The sequence below is a fragment of the Drosophila persimilis genome, unplaced genomic scaffold (assembly GCF_003286085.1).
Source record: "Drosophila persimilis strain 14011-0111.01,24,50 unplaced genomic scaffold, DperRS2 tig00000002-arrow-pilon, whole genome shotgun sequence".
In the NCBI taxonomy this organism is placed as follows: Eukaryota; Metazoa; Arthropoda; class Insecta; order Diptera; family Drosophilidae; genus Drosophila; species Drosophila persimilis.
The window spans coordinates 9,807,838-9,823,787 of record NW_020825289.1 but is presented as its reverse complement, the minus strand read 5'-3'; the positions used below and the strand labels follow the sequence as shown (position 1 = coordinate 9,823,787).

At 47.7% G+C, this 15,950-nt stretch overlaps 3 protein-coding genes across 10 annotated transcripts in view; 1 reads left to right on the top strand and 2 right to left on the bottom strand.

Moving 5' to 3' along the window:
- The window catches only part of LOC6590610 (potassium voltage-gated channel subfamily KQT member 4), a 33,276-nt gene extending 24,205 nt beyond the window's left edge, over positions 1-9,071 (top strand). Inside the window, exons 1-19 of one of the 6 annotated variants that reach the window (XM_026986603.1) lie at positions 651-732; positions 822-1,007; positions 1,064-1,281; positions 1,350-1,525; positions 1,592-1,717; positions 1,789-1,899; positions 1,995-2,182; positions 4,050-4,243; positions 5,689-5,781; positions 6,173-6,628; positions 7,192-7,262; positions 7,360-7,444; positions 7,566-7,608; positions 7,681-7,777; positions 7,845-8,195; positions 8,257-8,360; positions 8,424-8,539; positions 8,700-8,914; positions 8,976-9,071. In XM_026986603.1, the coding sequence (XP_026842404.1) occupies positions 680-732; positions 822-1,007; positions 1,064-1,281; positions 1,350-1,525; positions 1,592-1,717; positions 1,789-1,899; positions 1,995-2,182; positions 4,050-4,243; positions 5,689-5,781; positions 6,173-6,628; positions 7,192-7,262; positions 7,360-7,444; positions 7,566-7,608; positions 7,681-7,777; positions 7,845-8,195; positions 8,257-8,360; positions 8,424-8,539; positions 8,700-8,914; positions 8,976-9,062 (2,970 nt within the window). In that variant the 5' untranslated portion in view covers positions 651-679 and the 3' untranslated portion in view covers positions 9,063-9,071. Of the gene's footprint in view, positions 1-649; positions 733-821; positions 1,008-1,063; positions 1,282-1,349; positions 1,526-1,591; positions 1,718-1,788; positions 1,900-1,994; positions 2,183-4,049; positions 4,244-5,688; positions 5,782-6,172; positions 6,629-7,134; positions 7,263-7,359; positions 7,445-7,565; positions 7,609-7,680; positions 7,778-7,844; positions 8,196-8,256; positions 8,361-8,423; positions 8,540-8,699; positions 8,915-8,975 lie in introns of those variants that run through there. The other 5 variants (XM_026986598.1, XM_026986600.1, XM_026986599.1 and 2 more) reach the window with 5 other exon arrangements.
- A 149-nt stretch (positions 9,072-9,220) lies between these two features.
- LOC113565194 (zinc finger protein 616-like) lies at positions 9,221-13,027 on the bottom strand. 2 transcript variants are annotated; one of them, XM_026986596.1, is made up of 10 exons: positions 12,125-13,025; positions 11,920-12,069; positions 11,587-11,848; positions 11,375-11,527; positions 11,168-11,311; positions 10,967-11,102; positions 10,449-10,904; positions 10,204-10,390; positions 9,913-10,145; positions 9,221-9,854 (listed from the first exon to the last, which is right to left on the bottom strand). In XM_026986596.1, the coding sequence occupies exons 1-10, from the start codon at positions 12,930-12,932 to the stop codon at positions 9,237-9,239; spliced, it is 3,147 nt and encodes a 1,048-aa protein (XP_026842397.1). In that variant the 5' UTR covers positions 12,933-13,025; the 3' UTR covers positions 9,221-9,236. The 2 variants fall into 2 exon arrangements, with proteins under 2 accessions (XP_026842397.1, XP_026842398.1); XM_026986597.1 differs by lacking the exons at positions 9,221-9,854; positions 9,913-10,145; positions 10,204-10,390 and having other exon boundaries at positions 10,485-10,637; positions 10,699-10,904; positions 12,125-13,027.
- A 128-nt stretch (positions 13,028-13,155) lies between these two features.
- On the bottom strand, positions 13,156-15,854 carry LOC6590048 (odorant receptor 46a). 2 transcript variants are annotated; one of them, XM_026986362.1, is made up of 4 exons: positions 15,021-15,854; positions 14,868-14,956; positions 14,642-14,816; positions 13,156-13,322 (listed from the first exon to the last, which is right to left on the bottom strand). In XM_026986362.1, the coding sequence occupies exons 1-4, from the start codon at positions 15,852-15,854 to the stop codon at positions 13,269-13,271; spliced, it is 1,152 nt and encodes a 383-aa protein (XP_026842163.1). In that variant the 3' UTR covers positions 13,156-13,268. The 2 variants fall into 2 exon arrangements, with proteins under 2 accessions (XP_026842163.1, XP_026842162.1); XM_026986361.1 differs by lacking the exons at positions 14,642-14,816; positions 14,868-14,956; positions 15,021-15,854 and adding an exon at positions 13,381-14,499.
- Positions 15,855-15,950: the final 96 nt, after the last annotated feature.

Genomic DNA, 15,950 nt, shown 5'->3' with positions numbered 1-15,950 from the left:
AGAATTTCCTAAGAATCAGATCCCAGCTGGTTAGAACTTTCCCACGATTCTTTGGTAATTTTCCCAATTGAGGTGCACACACACCCCAAACCGTTGGCCAAACTCTCCCATATTTGCCTTGTCTATGGAGGGAGTACTATGCTCGCCAAATGGGAGTACTCGTTCAATGCTAATGACGTGCGATCGTTTGGCAGCACGTTGGGCGAAGACAAAGTCGACAGATCGTGACTGGAGTGAGCCTGACCCGCCCACGAAGACACACCGAAAGAGACCCCAAAACGCTAAAATCCGCCAATTTTTATGACAGTTGTTTGATGACGAGGTGCAATATACTTCCACAAACGTACATACATACATATACAACGTACAGTGTACATACATGTAAACGTTTTGTAGGTATTATACGGTATATATCAAAATAAAATCAAATAAAGGTCTGCGTAGATCTAGCCTGGTCATAAAATGCAAGGTGTGTGGAATAAAAACTGTTTATGTAGATAATTAATAAAATTTACACATGAGGGTTTTGGATGTCTCGATGTTAAGGAAGGGAAGGTTTTTTAACTGGGGACTCACTCAACCGTCGATCGAGTTGCGGATCGAGTGCCGTTGCGATCAGACGTGGCGGGAGTGTTTTTAACAGCGTTTTGAGAGTGAAGTGGTGTGGAATGAGACCAGAATGGATCCCGACAACGATATTTATGCATTCTACGACATCCGGGGGTACAAGGGGTACTTCTTGCTGATATATAATAATATATGTGACTGGTTTCAATGCCTATTGATGTTAATGGTGATCCTTTCGTTCTCTTCGCTTACAGGAAATGTAGACCGGGTGGGCCAAACTCGGAAAGAAACCTGCAACCGCGAATGTCACTCCTAGGGAAGCCGCTGAACTACAATCGCGGCTCTCGCCGCGATGTTCGTTACCGGCGTCTCCAGAGTCGCCTCTACAACTTCCTGGAGCGTCCGCGCGGCCTGCATGCCATCTTTTACCATGTGATGGTGTAAGTGAGCGGATAGCGGATGCCTAGTGGATCTGGTAGTAACCTTGTCCTTTCAGATTCCTGATGGTGTTCACATGCCTCGCCCTGAGCGTGTTTTCCACCATCAAGGAGTACGAGGACGACGCCGTGTACATTCTCTTTCGGATGGAGATCCTGGTTGTCATCTGGTTTACGATGGAGTTCGGTGCCCGACTATGGTCGTCGGGCTGCCGGTCGCGCTACCAGGGCTGCCTGGGGCGTCTGAAGTTCGTAAAGAGACCATTTTGTATTATAGGTGAGTGGAGCTGGAGAGCGACTAAAAGAAGGACTATCTGAGGACCAAGGTCTCTGTGTGCTTTTCAGATATTGTCACCATTTTAGCCTCAATTGTAGTATTAGGCATGGGCACTTCGGGCCAGGTGTTCGCCACGAGCGCGTTGCGAGGCCTGCGGTTCTTTCAGATACTGCGCATGGTGCGCATGGATCGTCGTGGAGGCACCTGGAAGCTCCTCGGTTCGGTTGTATACGCACACAGACAGGTGGGCCGATCCGCTAACGCCTCCCCTAACGGCACATGTATTTTTACCGATTCGTCTGCATTGCAGGAGCTGATCACAACCATGTATATAGGATTCTTAGGTCTAATCTTTGCATCATTCCTGGTCTACATGTGGGAGAAGGATGTCAACGACAAGTTCAGCAACTTTGCACAGGCCCTCTGGTGGGGTGTGGTAGGTTCAAAGGCCCCCCTTTCCCTTCCCCCACTGTACCATCACTTATTCCGCCCGACATATCCCCACAGATCACACTGTGCACGGTGGGCTACGGCGACATGGTGCCCATCACCTGGCAGGGCAAGCTGATTGCCTCCTGTTGCGCCCTCCTGGGCATCTCGTTTTTCGCTCTGCCGGCGGTAAGTCCATAATCCATATTGAATGGCATCCTGTTTGCCCGTTTTTGTGGGTCCTGCTTCCTGTGCTGACCCGACCGACCGACTTCCTTCCGCAGGGAATCCTGGGCAGCGGCTTTGCACTGAAGGTGCAGCAGCAGCAGCGACAGAAGCACATGATCCGACGGCGCCAGCCGGCGGCCACACTCATCCAGGCCGTGTGGCGGTGCTATGCGTCCGATGAGCATTCCGTGTCTGTGGCCACGTGGAAGATACACCAGGTGGCTCTGCCCAGTCCGCCGGCTTCGTAAGTATTTTTGCACAAGTCCGCAGATGGACCTTTGTTTGTATTCAGGGATATTTCGCGGATGAGAAGTGGATTGACCTTTGTATAGACACAGATTATTCACACACACACACACACCACTCACAAACACACACACACACAAACAATTGACACAAAACTGCATTCGTGTGTATAACAATATAGAAAATTGGTTCACGAGCTGCTGAGGTGAAACGTGTCGTAGAACAATCAGAGAACCCGCCAATCTGCAGCTCATGAAACCAATTTTTGAAACAGAAATAATCCAAATTGTACAAAAAGCGAAACGCAACCCAATAAACTAGAAACACCCAGCATGGGTAGAACTATTAGAGATATACATATCTATACATATACATATAGCGTATCTTTATCTTGTGTGCTCCCCGATCAACGCCCACTCGACTGCCACCATCTCTCTCTCTCTCTCTCCCTCTAACCGCCCAACCCCCCCTCTCTCTCTTTGTCTCTCTGTCTGTTTGCGCCTATCCGCTCGCCAACCGATTAACCACTTAAGTTTTTACGAATATAATTTAATTTCTTTCCATCGATAATATAATTTTTGTAAACATTTTCAGTTCTGAAAACTGGGAGCGATTATTAAAAAACATAAGTGAATATAGGTAAAACCTGATAACCATATCAAAAACCAAACACCACAATTTAAAGCAAAGACTCAGCCAGCAAATTGCCGAATCATCCTGTTACGGGCGGTGGTCCTCCTCGGCCCCTCCCAGCACTCACATTCGTAGTAGACATGGCTCCTCCACATTCAATCGAATCAAATCAAGATAATTCGCAGCTTACTTACCATCTCCCATCAGCACCCATCTCTCTCTCTCTATCTCTGTCTCTCCCTCTCTCTCTCTCTCTCTCTCTCTCTCTGTCTTTCTCTCTCATACATCTCTTCCGACTGCTGCTACATTTGAAAGAATTCTATGCTTAATTTTTTGAAATTTTCCCCAAAGACCAAGTCAAATTAATCAATGTGATACGAATTGATTCTCATTCTGTGTGTTCTGCTGCCCCATGCGCCCGCGCGGTCATTCAACCAACAAAAAAACAAAAAAAAAAAACAACAACTCCATAAAAATGCAAATAAATGTGTGTGTAAACTATAATTAACACGTGAGTTCAATGAAGCCAAATGAGCTAAATGCTTTTTATTCGATTCTCTCTCTCTCTCTCTCTGCTCCCCTCTCTGTTTGTGTCCCCCTCTACTCCAAGAAACCCACCCACCCACTCACTCCTTCCAGTCCAGCCCAGCCCCTACCCTGAGCACTTCAGCTAAGCCGCGGCTCAGCTGGATCCTAGCCAAGAGAATACGTTTCCGGTACACCTAGATCAGATCCTTTTTCCGTCAGTCCGCGTGAGGGATCCGTTAAGGAAGATCCGAGCTAATGAGGATACACCACCTGAGGAGTAACATGAATGATTTCGATTTAGATAAGATCTGCTAGTGGATGGGTATCGGGAACGTATCGCAGTCGGCAGCGGACCGACTTCAGTGCCGCACATCAATTGTAATTGTAAATGCTTGAATTAATCCTCAATGTTTTACCACAGCACGTAGCACCCAAAGCTCAACCACCTACTTTCTCACCTCTCAATGTCTGCACACCCACAAAAACACACACAGCTACACCTACACTTGTACCACACGATCCTATCTCACTCGTATCTTACTACCTGTTTGCGTTTGCCAGATAACCTACCTCTCAGTTTTAAAATACTATGTATATACTCGTGTGTCTCGACTACAGCTTTTTGATATCTGCAACTATCTGAGTGTTGACTAAAACTATCATATTCTCTGTTCTCGAACATCGCCCATCCTGATCCGATACAGACGCGCGTCCTCCAGCTTTAAGCACAACACATCTTTCGTGGCCCGGCTGCCCACAATTAGGCGACACAAGAGCCAGACCATCCAGACCCCGGGTGCCGATGGCAGCGGCCTGTCCAAGCCCCCGGGCTCGTCCCGTGCCTCCACACGCTACACTCGCACCATTCGGGACATCAATGCATCCGTCGAGAACTTGGGTAAGTTGCAGGCCGAACGATTTCCGACTCCTCTCCGTTTATGTTTCCCATTTCGATTCCATTACAAATTTCTGTTTGCACACAACCCACACTTACTCACTCAATCAATCACACACACACACACACACGCCAAGCTTAACAGGATATGGGGATACAGTGCGTTTTGTAGCTATAAGGAACTAATGGATCGATCGCGGATCGATGGCTGAACTAATTTGAAAAGCTCTACCATTTAATATTCGATAAATGTTATTATATTTACAATACATTTCCTAAGTACACAAAACCGCTGTTCCAGCTCGCTCAAGGCCATAAAACGCTCTGTACAGTCCGTGCATGTTGTTCTTTCCAACTCTACTTTTGCAGGGCAAACAATATCAAAAAGAAGGATTTCTTTTGCTATTTACGCTGCCCCCAGCACCCCTAAAGACAAGGAACACCCCCCTCCCCCCAACCAACCAGTATAAGTAGCCAATAAATGTGGGAGAATTCAGTTTATAGATATGTCTTTGGTTACTTGAACTGAAAGATGGAATGCACTTAACTCGTTTCGATGGACATATTTACTCTATAATTTGTTGGTTTTTTGTTATCGTCATGCATGCAATGCTCTGCCATCAATTTCAATTCAAGAAGTGCCCAATCAATTAGCCCTGAATCAAACAATAAACAATAAATAGTAGTTCCAGCCAGACTGTATGCATTATTGACATTGATTTGCCGATTCCATTCCAGAAGCGTGTTCATGAGTAAATATGTTAGTTATGAATTAATTGTCTTTACAAATAACGTAATTATTTAAAAACTAATTAGAGCTATCTTTAGTTTTCGGTCATCTGTTGGCCGCAACTGCCATACTCATTTTTGGACTAGGATTTAATCTATGTGACCAACAGAATTATCTTCTCAGACCCCACAAATATCAATCAATCGCTTTCTGCCTTTAGGGAGTATGAAAAGAGATAAGACTAGGACTAGCTTCAGTGGATTTGTGCGAAAGGAACCCAAAGTTACAGCTAGACCAAGTGCAAAGTCATGACCTCATAAACCAGAATCAAATCAAGTCAAACGTAACTCCTAAGTTGACCAACAAACAATTGATAGAAAATAAAACACAGAATGATAAAACACAAAAAAGAAAACTGCATCCACTCAAAAAAGAAGAGGGAAGAAGTAGTTCCACTGCTATAGAAGGTAGAGCCGATTTTTCCCCACTTGTAACAACAATTATGATTTATGTATTTTCGTAGCCAAGGCCCCACCCCATAGAGCGTGTCCGTACCGTGTCTTTTGAACCCAAGTTTTACTGACACATACTATACTCGTACTCGTAGTCCACCTTCAGTTATAGTTACAATTACAGCCTCCTCCGAGATATATTGTGTACATACCCGCATACCTAGTGTGCGGAATGAAAGTTTAACCTTTGATTTGAAATTTTGCAGAGGTAGTACAGAATGGCAAATCCATGAATCCAAGTTTCAGCGAAGATTCTGTGGCTGAGACCACTTGCTTAAAAAATATTAAAAATTCAGACGGTAAGTCTACAAGGTCCTCTCCCCCAGGTCCTACAATACGAATGTCGAGAGAAAAAAACAAAAAAAAAAAAACTCAAAACTTAAACAAACAAACTTTTTTTGTATCACATTTTATTATATTGAGTGTTGTGGTTGTGTCAATGTTGTGACTTGCATCCCAGAGATAAGACTGATTGAAATTTTAATTGATGTTGTTTGTTGGTTACATAACATTCCCGACACCCGACCCACGACACACGACACCCGACACCCTACACCCTACACCCCCATCACCAGACGCCCGACTCCACGAATCCACGACTCCCCGACTAACTGTGGCTCCACTAACCCTGGGACAGAGGGATCGCCATCGACATCGACAGCAACTAATTCCGCTCTCTAACTCACTTAGCCCAGCCCAGTGGCCAGCTGGCCAACTGCAAGCTCAGCTCCAGTGCTGGCGCTCTGGCCCAGTTCTCCCACCAGGCGTCATCGGTCGAGGAGGGTCCGGGCCAGGCCAAAAGCGAGTCTGCCTCTAGAAATCTAACCATTCCCGTGGTGCTGTTTGGCTTTCTGCATGGCAGCTTATTCGGCTCATCGCTTTCGCTGCGCAATACCCGGGTGGCCCCCACAAACCCTGCGGACCTGGAGGCCGGCCAAGAGGACCCCAATACGGATAACTTTGAGAGGAACAGCACGATGACGCTGCCAGTGCCCACCCAGCGCCGCAGTGCCAGTCCGAGTCCGAGCTCGGGAAGTGGTCGGACGGGTCGATTCTTTGCAGCCGCATCGCAGTTCCTGGAGACAGGATTCTCGCACAGATCGGCTGCTGCTGATGGTGGGCCGAACGGGTCCTTCGGTGTGGCAAGTGCGTGCGAAGCATCTCTCTCCCGCTCTGGGAGGATCTCCTACCCTCTGCTATGCTGCGATGCTAGGGATGCATGCCGTCCACCTGTGTAGAGTGCCCCGCTTTGATTTGTAGCCTTAGTTAGTCCCAGTCCAGCCGCACTCCATGCTCCCCCCACACACATCCCATCTGCCACTAGACATAGGACACAGGACACAAAACACCACAACGCTTGCTTCAGAACTGGGCTGGAGAATATTCCAGCCATCTACAGGCATCTCCGACTAACTCCTACTAACTAAGCTCTAGCTCTCTCTCTCTATCTCTTGTTGACATTAATCATATAATTCTATATATATAATTATCAATATCGTATCCGTATTTACTAATTGCTCCATATATGTGTGTAACGGTACTTTTTGTATGTGTTGTTGTATATTTGGGTTGACGTTGACTTGCTTAAATGTATCCAAAACCAAAAAAAAAAACACCAATAACCAAACCAAACCAAAACCAACCAAGCGAAGCTAGCAACCAAAACCTAACGCACAAGTCAATCTCTCTGATTCACAAATTGCCCGCAGATGAGGAAGATGAGCCGCGCTGCACGCAGCTAACCAATAGACACAAGACGGCCATTCGGTTCATTCGCAAGGTGAGTACGTGGTTGGACACGGACACGGACACGGGGCACCACTCACCACTGGAAGGGATCGAGTCGGATATGCAACTGAGAGAGATTTTTATTGCAGCTCAAGTACTTTGTGGCACGGCGCAAGTTCAAGGAGGCCTTGAAGCCGTACGATGTCAAGGATGTCATGGAGCAGTACGCAGCTGGTGAGCACCAAAGCCCTCCCCTGTTCTGCTCCCCTAAATAGTATCCTTCAGGCTATGAGCTATAACTCTAAGACTAGCAATACTAGCTTCAAAACTTTATACCTCTCTTTGCTCCTTCTAGGCCACGTGGACCTGTTGGGTCGCGTTAAGATGCTTCATTTGCGGTGAGTCTGCCAAATAAACGTGGAATGAACATCCGTTTCCCTACCATTTACTCACTCACGTTCATTCCACAGTTTGGATCAAATCCTGGGCAAACAAGGCTCCAAGGCCAAGGACGTCTATGCATCTAAAATAAGTTTAGCCTCCCGTGTGGTTAAAGTCGAGCGACAGGTGAGGTGGCCCCACAATGATTGACCAGCCCAACAGAGCTAGACTGTAATTATTGTTGATTGGATAGGTCGCTGACATAGAAGAGAAGCTGGACGTGCTGATCAAAGCCTACATGGAGGATCGTGATAGATTCTTGGCCCTACCCCTCCCAGCAAAGCCCAGCAAAATACATTCCATTAGCCCTAGCCACAATCCCCTGCACCACACTCACAACCTGTCGATGATCGATGTTTGGAAGCGCACCGCGGCACTGAGTGTGCATCCAGAGCACACACCGACCGCCACTTCGGCCACATCCACGGATGGCACAGAGCTGAGGGCGCTCACCTCCACGCAGACAATCACAACGACAACCGATGTGATCGCCACGCAAACCCCGATGCCGCCTCACACGCAGCATACATCGACCAATACCAAGGTAGAACTGAGACTGAGTCCCTCCAAACGATCTCATAATTGTACATGTATATCCTTTGTAGTCTTCCGTGCTTAACTCATATCAGCTGGGGTCTGAGAAGCAGCAGCACAATGATGTTTTTATGACTGAATTAGATAATAGGACCAAGAAACGTGTTACGTTAAGGTTGGTTCCGCCATTCCCATAAGCAAATCCTTATACGAATAAGAACTATCACATGTATTGCAGCCTGCATAGATCCACATCGGAGCCATATAGCAAGCAGGAACAGCGCATTAGTATACCAGACGAGGGAGCACAATCCCTGGAGTGCGCTGCAAAGGCAACGCCGCCAGATAGTTCAAGTAATTAAATCAAATTATCAGTCGAAATATATATATGTAGACTTTGTGCCTGCCTTTGAAAATGTTCCCAAAATTCGTACTGCTTTAAATGCACTGCGGAACCGAATTAGAAGTTGAGGTTCTGAATATTTAAGTACGTATATCTCCCCACATCATACAGTTATCCTTATCGACGAGTATGAGGACTTCGAAGAGGAAGATCTGAACTGCGAGGGCGAAATGGAACATTTCCCATCGTGGGAGATCGACAGCGACATTGGGGTCGACGTGGATGTGGATGCTGACGGTGACGGTGACTGTGATGAGTCCACTGAGGACACGGCCCTGCTGCACTGTGCCACGCGCACCGCCATTGTTATTACACCAATTAGCCCAGTAAGTCACATTCAATTACTGTTGTCCATTTGTGAATGAAACTCTTCGATTTGATATATAGGTAAGCTCCGCACACAATCTTCAACAGTTAAATGACCAAACTACAACGCTTAATAAATCAAATTTGCTTCCGCCAGACTCTGGCTAGTTAATTGCATTGGAATTAGCCTAAATGTACGTGTAGCTATTACATTATCATTAGAATTGTATTATGTACTATGGAATACATATTTATGTCATTTTCTGACATCTCTGTGTTCAAATTATGGATAGCAAATGAACGGAAATCAAATTAAATATATCTGCTTTAGCAAAGAAATGGCTAATCATCCGAACGGAGTTTTCTTCCATGTTTTCTGTTTGAGCCACGGTTCGGCTTTGGTTCCCCCTCTGCCTCATCCTCGGCAAATTCCAGCGCACATTCTTCATCCTCCTGCTCCATATCCTCCTCTTCCTCATGCTCTACTTCCTCATGCTCTACTTCCTCCTCCTCCTCCTCTGTAACGTTATAATCAACGTCTTTCATCGTGTCCATGTCAACAGCAGAATCGTCTATGAACTCAACTTTTTTATCTTTCAAAATACCAAAGCAACGTTTCTTCGCTGCCGGCGGCCTGGCGATGGCATACGCCTCCTCCTCGAGCACATCGTCGGCTACTAAAGTGGAGTTGTGCACCTTGCGCAAATGCACGTTCAGCTGGGAACTGGTGGTAAACGAACGGCCGCAGCCGTCGTCAATGTAGTTACGGCACACATGCTTGGAGGCGTGCACACGTTGTATGTGGTTGGTCAGTCCTTGGCGTCGACCAAAGTGCTTGTCGCACATCTTGCAGTCGAAGGCGAATCGCTTAAAGTGCTGGCCCAGGGTATGAACAGACAGTGACTTTTTGTTCCTGGTGGTGAAGCTGCACTGCTCGCAACTGTACGACTGGGAATGGAGCTACAGGGGGATACCATACATCGGTTGGAGATCGAATTAGTAATGCTACAGTACATACCCTCTTGTGAGCCTCCATCTCGCTCTTGTGGTAGAAGCCTTTCTCGCACACACTGCAGGTGTAGCGCTTTTTGTTTGAGTGCACCACATTCACGTGGGTGTCATAGTTACGCCTGTTCTTGACAATCTTGAAGCACTGCGGACACTCGATGGGCTCGTGCCAGTAAGCAAAGTGTTTATCCAGGGCATCCTTGCTCTTGTACGAGGCGTTGCAAAGTGAACAGACCACATTGTCTGAGAAGAAGCGTCGTTAAGATAGTCGGGAATTAGATTAGGCGTATTGTGCACTCACCATTATTGTGGCTCCGGGCGACATGGACGGATAAGGACATTTTCGATCGGCATAGCTTAAGACAGAATTGGCATTGCCATTCCTGCAGCGGCTTGGCCGATTTCTCCTGCCGCTCTTTAGACTCATCGTGAGTGCGTCGCTTGTGCGTGTAGAGTGAGTTCCAGTTCGCATATGCCGCCGAGCAGTCCTGAAAGGAAGATTCATTCAAGCCACAGGTTTTACGGTTGTCTGGCGTGCCATGTCACCTTCTGGTCGCACATGAAGAATGTGCAAATGTCCAGCTTCCGATGAGCAACATCTACACGCAGTTGTTGATAGTTGCGCCAATGGTGACGATACAATTTCATGTCGGTAAAATCCTTTCCGCAAGGCTGACACGAAAAAACGCCATTGTCGTGCACACCAGTCTCGCGATGGGACTGTAAGTCTGACTTCTGCTTAAAGTACGTGGTGCAGTATTCACAGACATAGGCATCGCGTAGCAGTTCCACGTACCTCTCCGCCCCAAAGCAGGCAGAGCCCTCGCTCCCGAAGTGGGCGTCCATTTTCTCCTGATTCTCGCTCAGTTGGCCACAATTCCCGCAGACATGAACGGAACGTTCGATAATCAAATGGGACTTCATGTGGACGTTGTACGTGGCCTCAGAGGCAAACTCGCGGGAGCAGAGCTCACAGCTGATGACGTTGCCATGCATTGATCTCTGAAAAGTTTACCCTGATAAGTTCAGCTATATTACCAGAATATCTCGACGCAAATTCTTACTGTGTGGCTGTTCAGTTTCCCACGTGTCTCGAAGGTAGCCAGGCATTCGCCGCAGGTGTAGGTGGCGTTGCCCACAGTCGCGTGCGACGTGTTGTGCTCTATGAAGACAGCGGGATCCCGGAACGTGCGATCGCAACTGAAAGCGGAGGAGAAGTCAGTATGTGGAAATGGTGCAGTAGAGCCTGAGAGAACGTTACTAACAGATCACAGAAGAGAGTGCCCTCTGGCTCGTGGGAATAATGCAAATGCTGGAAGAGCTCGTCGATGTTGGTGTTCTCATAGCCACAGACAAAGCAAGCGCGCGGTCGGTGCTTCTCCAAATGGAATTGATTGTGAAAATTGAAGCTGCATGGAAAAGGAAGAGGATATATCATGACAAGAGCAACTTCATTAGAAATCAGAGCATACCGCTTCCAGGAGGGAAACTCCAGGGCGCACATTTCGCAAAACAAGCGAACGCCCCGTTTTTTCTTGATGATATGAGCACACGAATGTTTATTGTATTGTAAAATATTTGAGAAAGTCATCTTGCATTCCGGACAGCTGCCGTAAATGGCAATACTAAAAGAGGGAGGGTTCCATAATATATCACAACGACCTCATAAAACAGACTTTCTTACTCAGCCACAGGCGCATGTAGAACAACCAAATGCATGGCCAGAAGTTTGCGTCCTTTTAGCTCCAAGCTGCAGCCCTCGATTGGGCACCGAAAGACATCCGACCGGGACTTGTGCACCCTCAGCATGTGCTCCAGCAGGTTCTCGTAGGTAGTGGACTTTAATGTGCAATGTTGGCAGACAGTATTCCAGTTGAACTTTAGCTTCTCAAAGCTGGTCCTCACCACCGTGGCTAAGTACTCGTATAAGTCGTCAATGTCATCCTCTGCAATGGCATAAAACGGCACAATAAACGACGGTATGGTTAACACATTCGCAAATTCCGATTCCACGTACTTTCTTTGATCTCGACAAAGTTAAAGAGAATTATATTGCTGGCCTCGCTCTCCTCGTTGTCTGCCTCGCTCTGGCTCTCCGTTTTCTGCCTTTTTAGTCTGGATGGACGGATGTCTGGCTTGGTAATTACCTCCTCTTCAATTGAAATATCTAAAAACCCAAGTTCTTTTAGGACAAAATTCATAAGCCAATAGTTTCTACGCACCTTCATGCTCGTATATGATATTCATTCCATCTAGATCTTCTTCTTCAGTCACCTCAGCTTCAGCCTCAGCCTCCGCTTCCTTCTCTGGCACTGCAATTGTTGTTTGGGAAGAGTCGGGAAGAACTGTTTCTGACTCATCTACCACGCCCGGCTCGTCCTCGTTTAGAATATTGAGAATGAGGGCACTAATCTGCTCCTGGTCTGCCTCCTTCGGAGCATGCTTAGTCTTGGATGGTGCCTTGACTTTATCAACTTCGTCTGCTACAGAGGCCGCAGATGGCAGTGGCACGGATACATTTTTAATTATACGTCGGCTGGGTTTCGGGTCCGGCTGTATCACCGGCACAGGCTTTTCCACTTTAGTTTGGGGCTCCGGCAGTACGGCCTTCTTAGCCGTAGGCTTGACAGGCTGTGCAGTATTTGGAGGCGTGTGGGATCCACTCGTTGCAGCGTTTGGAGCCGTCTTGGAAGCAATCCTTGCAGCATTTGGAGGCGTCTTGGGTGCGCTCTTTGGGGCAGGAGCATCCTGGACAGCGCTCTTTCGTCTGGCAATCGCAGCATCCTGTTCTTTCTGTAGCTCGTCAATGTCAAACAATCGGATCAGAACATTCACGCACTCATCGCAAAGAAGCTGTTGCTGCTTTGCGTTGGGTGTCACATCTAAGCTGAAGTGCTTCGCCAGCAGCTCTTTGAGTCCCAGTTCCAGGCCAAATTCATCAAATATCTCCTGGTACTTCAATTTGGCACCGAATGCGCTGCAATGCAGGCAGCTAGGACCGCTGCGGCTTGTTTTTGGGTTTTCCGACATCTTAACTTTGTCCGTCAGCAATAACGCCAGCTGACTGACCGATACGATACGATTGATGCGATAATCACAGACGCACAACTTGTTAACATGGACAGTCCTTACATTTTTAAACACCCACTTTGCCCGAGAATACAATTTTCTGCGCGTAATTTACTGCATTTCTTTATTTAATTTAATTGCGTGCTTTGCTAAATCGATAAGCGATAAAAATACTTTTCTGGTTTTTTTTGCCAGCTACTAGTGTGACCATATTGCTGCAGGGAGGATTGAAATCTTGATGGTTGCCCGGTAATATTTGAAATTATTTTTAGGTAATCCATTGATAACAATCAGATTCTAACTGTTAACGCGCTTCAGCAGGGCGAAGTAGCTGTAGGAACAGTTCACAATCTGGAAATAAAGAAAATCCATTAGTTATGTTCAGAATGGTGGGTTGATGTTTCCCTACAGATCCAAAAGCCTCCAGACTAAAAGTGAAAGTGGGATTAATAGTGCGCAAGCTAAGAGGCGAGTCTAAGCGCTGCATCATAAGCACAATCATTTGGCGATTTTCCTTGTTCCAGCTGGTCCACTGAGACTTATAGATGCTGTGGCACAGGCGCGAGCTGTGGATTGTCACCTCGTTGGAGGCGTAGCAGATGATGAAGATCTGCCAGAGCATAACCAGCTGGTAGATGCAGGTCTTGGTCATATAGATTGCTTCTCCATTGGCAATCGAAATGGTCGACATGTCGAACAGATTGGAAACCAACACCAGAATCGAGCACATTAGCTGCACACTGCCTGGCACTTTGATAAACACCTCCACCAGATCCTTGAGCTGCACAATCCTGTTGTAGTGGGCACTGCACTCGCGCAGCTCCCTGGCAATGCGCTGGTTATCCTGCGGTGTCTCAGCCGGCCCCAACTGCTGCAGGCGCAGGGCGAACATCTGCACCTGTACCCGTAGATAGGTGAGCACACTGTAGGCCACCGATTCGAAGGCTATGTTCAGGCAGCACGTGGACATCAGAGAGACAGCGTGGGTCAGGAATAGGACCCAGTAGCACATTCGTCCCTCAATGCTGCAGAGCTCGTACATGGTCAGCGGCAGCTCCGAGTTACCCGCAAAGAACGGCACAAGGAGAATAAGGGTGGCTGTCACTAAGGACGAAATGCCGTACAGGTTCCGCAAGTTCACCACCGACACCCTTCCGGCTTCCATTAGTTGCTCCTCTTGCTCACTTTTGGTCGAAAAACTCGAGGATTTCATCATTGTGACGAGGCCCGCCAGCTTCCGACTCTTCAGCTTCATGTGCATCAGTTTGGTCATGCAGGATATCTCGGTGGCGAACATGTAGAACACCTTGAGTATCTCCCGCAGATGGGCAATGCTGCCGGCCAGCTCCATGGCGAACAGCAGCAGCATTCCACTGAGAATAGCAAAGATCGAACAGAATCGGAGCTGGTGCCAGCGGCGCTGCTGCCCTGTGGCCCCATCTGGAAGTTTCCAGATGCCCAAAATCTGAAAGTACCACACCTGGTATTTGTAGAAGTGCCCTGTGACTTTCAGATGCTGCTGATTCATGCTGACTGGCGATGCCCGACTGACTTAACCTACGTGTCCTGCGTTGCGGGCCTTTTATAGCCCCAAGTTGTTGCAACGACGCAAATGAGGATAATTATGGAAATCCGCTAATCGTACAGTGAAAAAAAAGGGAAGAACGTACCGAGCTGAAGAGCGCCAGGTCGAAGGCACGACTGGGGTTTATGGTCCTTATCCTCAGCTCGTAGTGGAGACGTTGCATGAAGAGCAATGCATTCCGGCGATCGGAGCGACTCCAGTCCACCCAATTGGTATTGTAGAGCCGATGTGGCAGCTCGGCACTGCAGTGGGTGACCTCGCTACAGGGTATTCAAAGGGTACTTCAATCACTCAATCAGTCAATCACTCACCCCGCAAAATAGCACAGCATGAAGATCTGCATCAGCATGCAGGCCTGGTAGGTTACGAACTTGAACAGCGCCATCTTCTCATCGGACAACTAAATATGTGATGAGATAAATATGGTAAAAATGCATTTCCATTATCAGTTCTGTTGCACTCACCAAGGCTATGGCATAGAAGTTGGCTGTCAGCACCAGTACCGAGCAGAAGATCTGCATCGATATCGGTGTGCAGAGCCGACGCTCTATAGTCTCGGCCAAATCCACAATCGCCATGTGGAAGCGGATGCACTGCTTCAGTTGCACATCAATACTCATCTTAGTGTTTCCGTTTTCCTTACCTTGGCCGATCTTCTGCACGCGCAGTGCCAGAATTTCCAATTGGCAATTCACGAATATGAAAAGCGAGCAGCACAAGGAGTCGAAGCCAATGTTCGTGAGGCACGAGGTCGACAGCGCCAGGCACTGGTAGCAGTACAACAGCCAGTATCCGGCCGAGCCCGGATTGTCATCGAATGGGTTGTAGGTGCCCAGTGGCAGATGCGACCAGTCGAGCACGAACTGTGGGATCAGTATCATTGCGAGGGCCGCAAATGACAGCGCCGCGTAGTAGTCTCGCGTTTTGCGGGTCGTCTCGCAGGCTGCCGCAAATATGGCCCGCTCCTCAGGTCCCTCCGGACGGAAGTCCTCATCGTCCAGGCGGTCGAACAGCTGCTGGAGCGCCACATTATTCATCTTGACGGATATCAGCTTGGTGGTATGTCCGGCGCTCGTGGCCAGCACAAAGATGGCCCTGACTATCTCGAACATGTTGTTCAGGTTGGACACTACGTGCAGCACCAGCAGAAGATCGAACAGGAGCACCCAAAAGCCCATGACGTGCCAGTAGTTGATCTCATGGAGAATTCTTTTCCAGCGCTGTTCTTGTGGCATCAGCGAGTAAATGTTGAAAATAAACGTCTGCCCCTTGTAGAAGATTTCCGCCCTCTTAGACATGCTCCTAAACGATTCTTTGACAACTTATTGGCATTCAGGAACTCTGAGCGCTTTTATGGCCACTCAAACAGCGTTTAAAATGTCGTTAGGCCGACT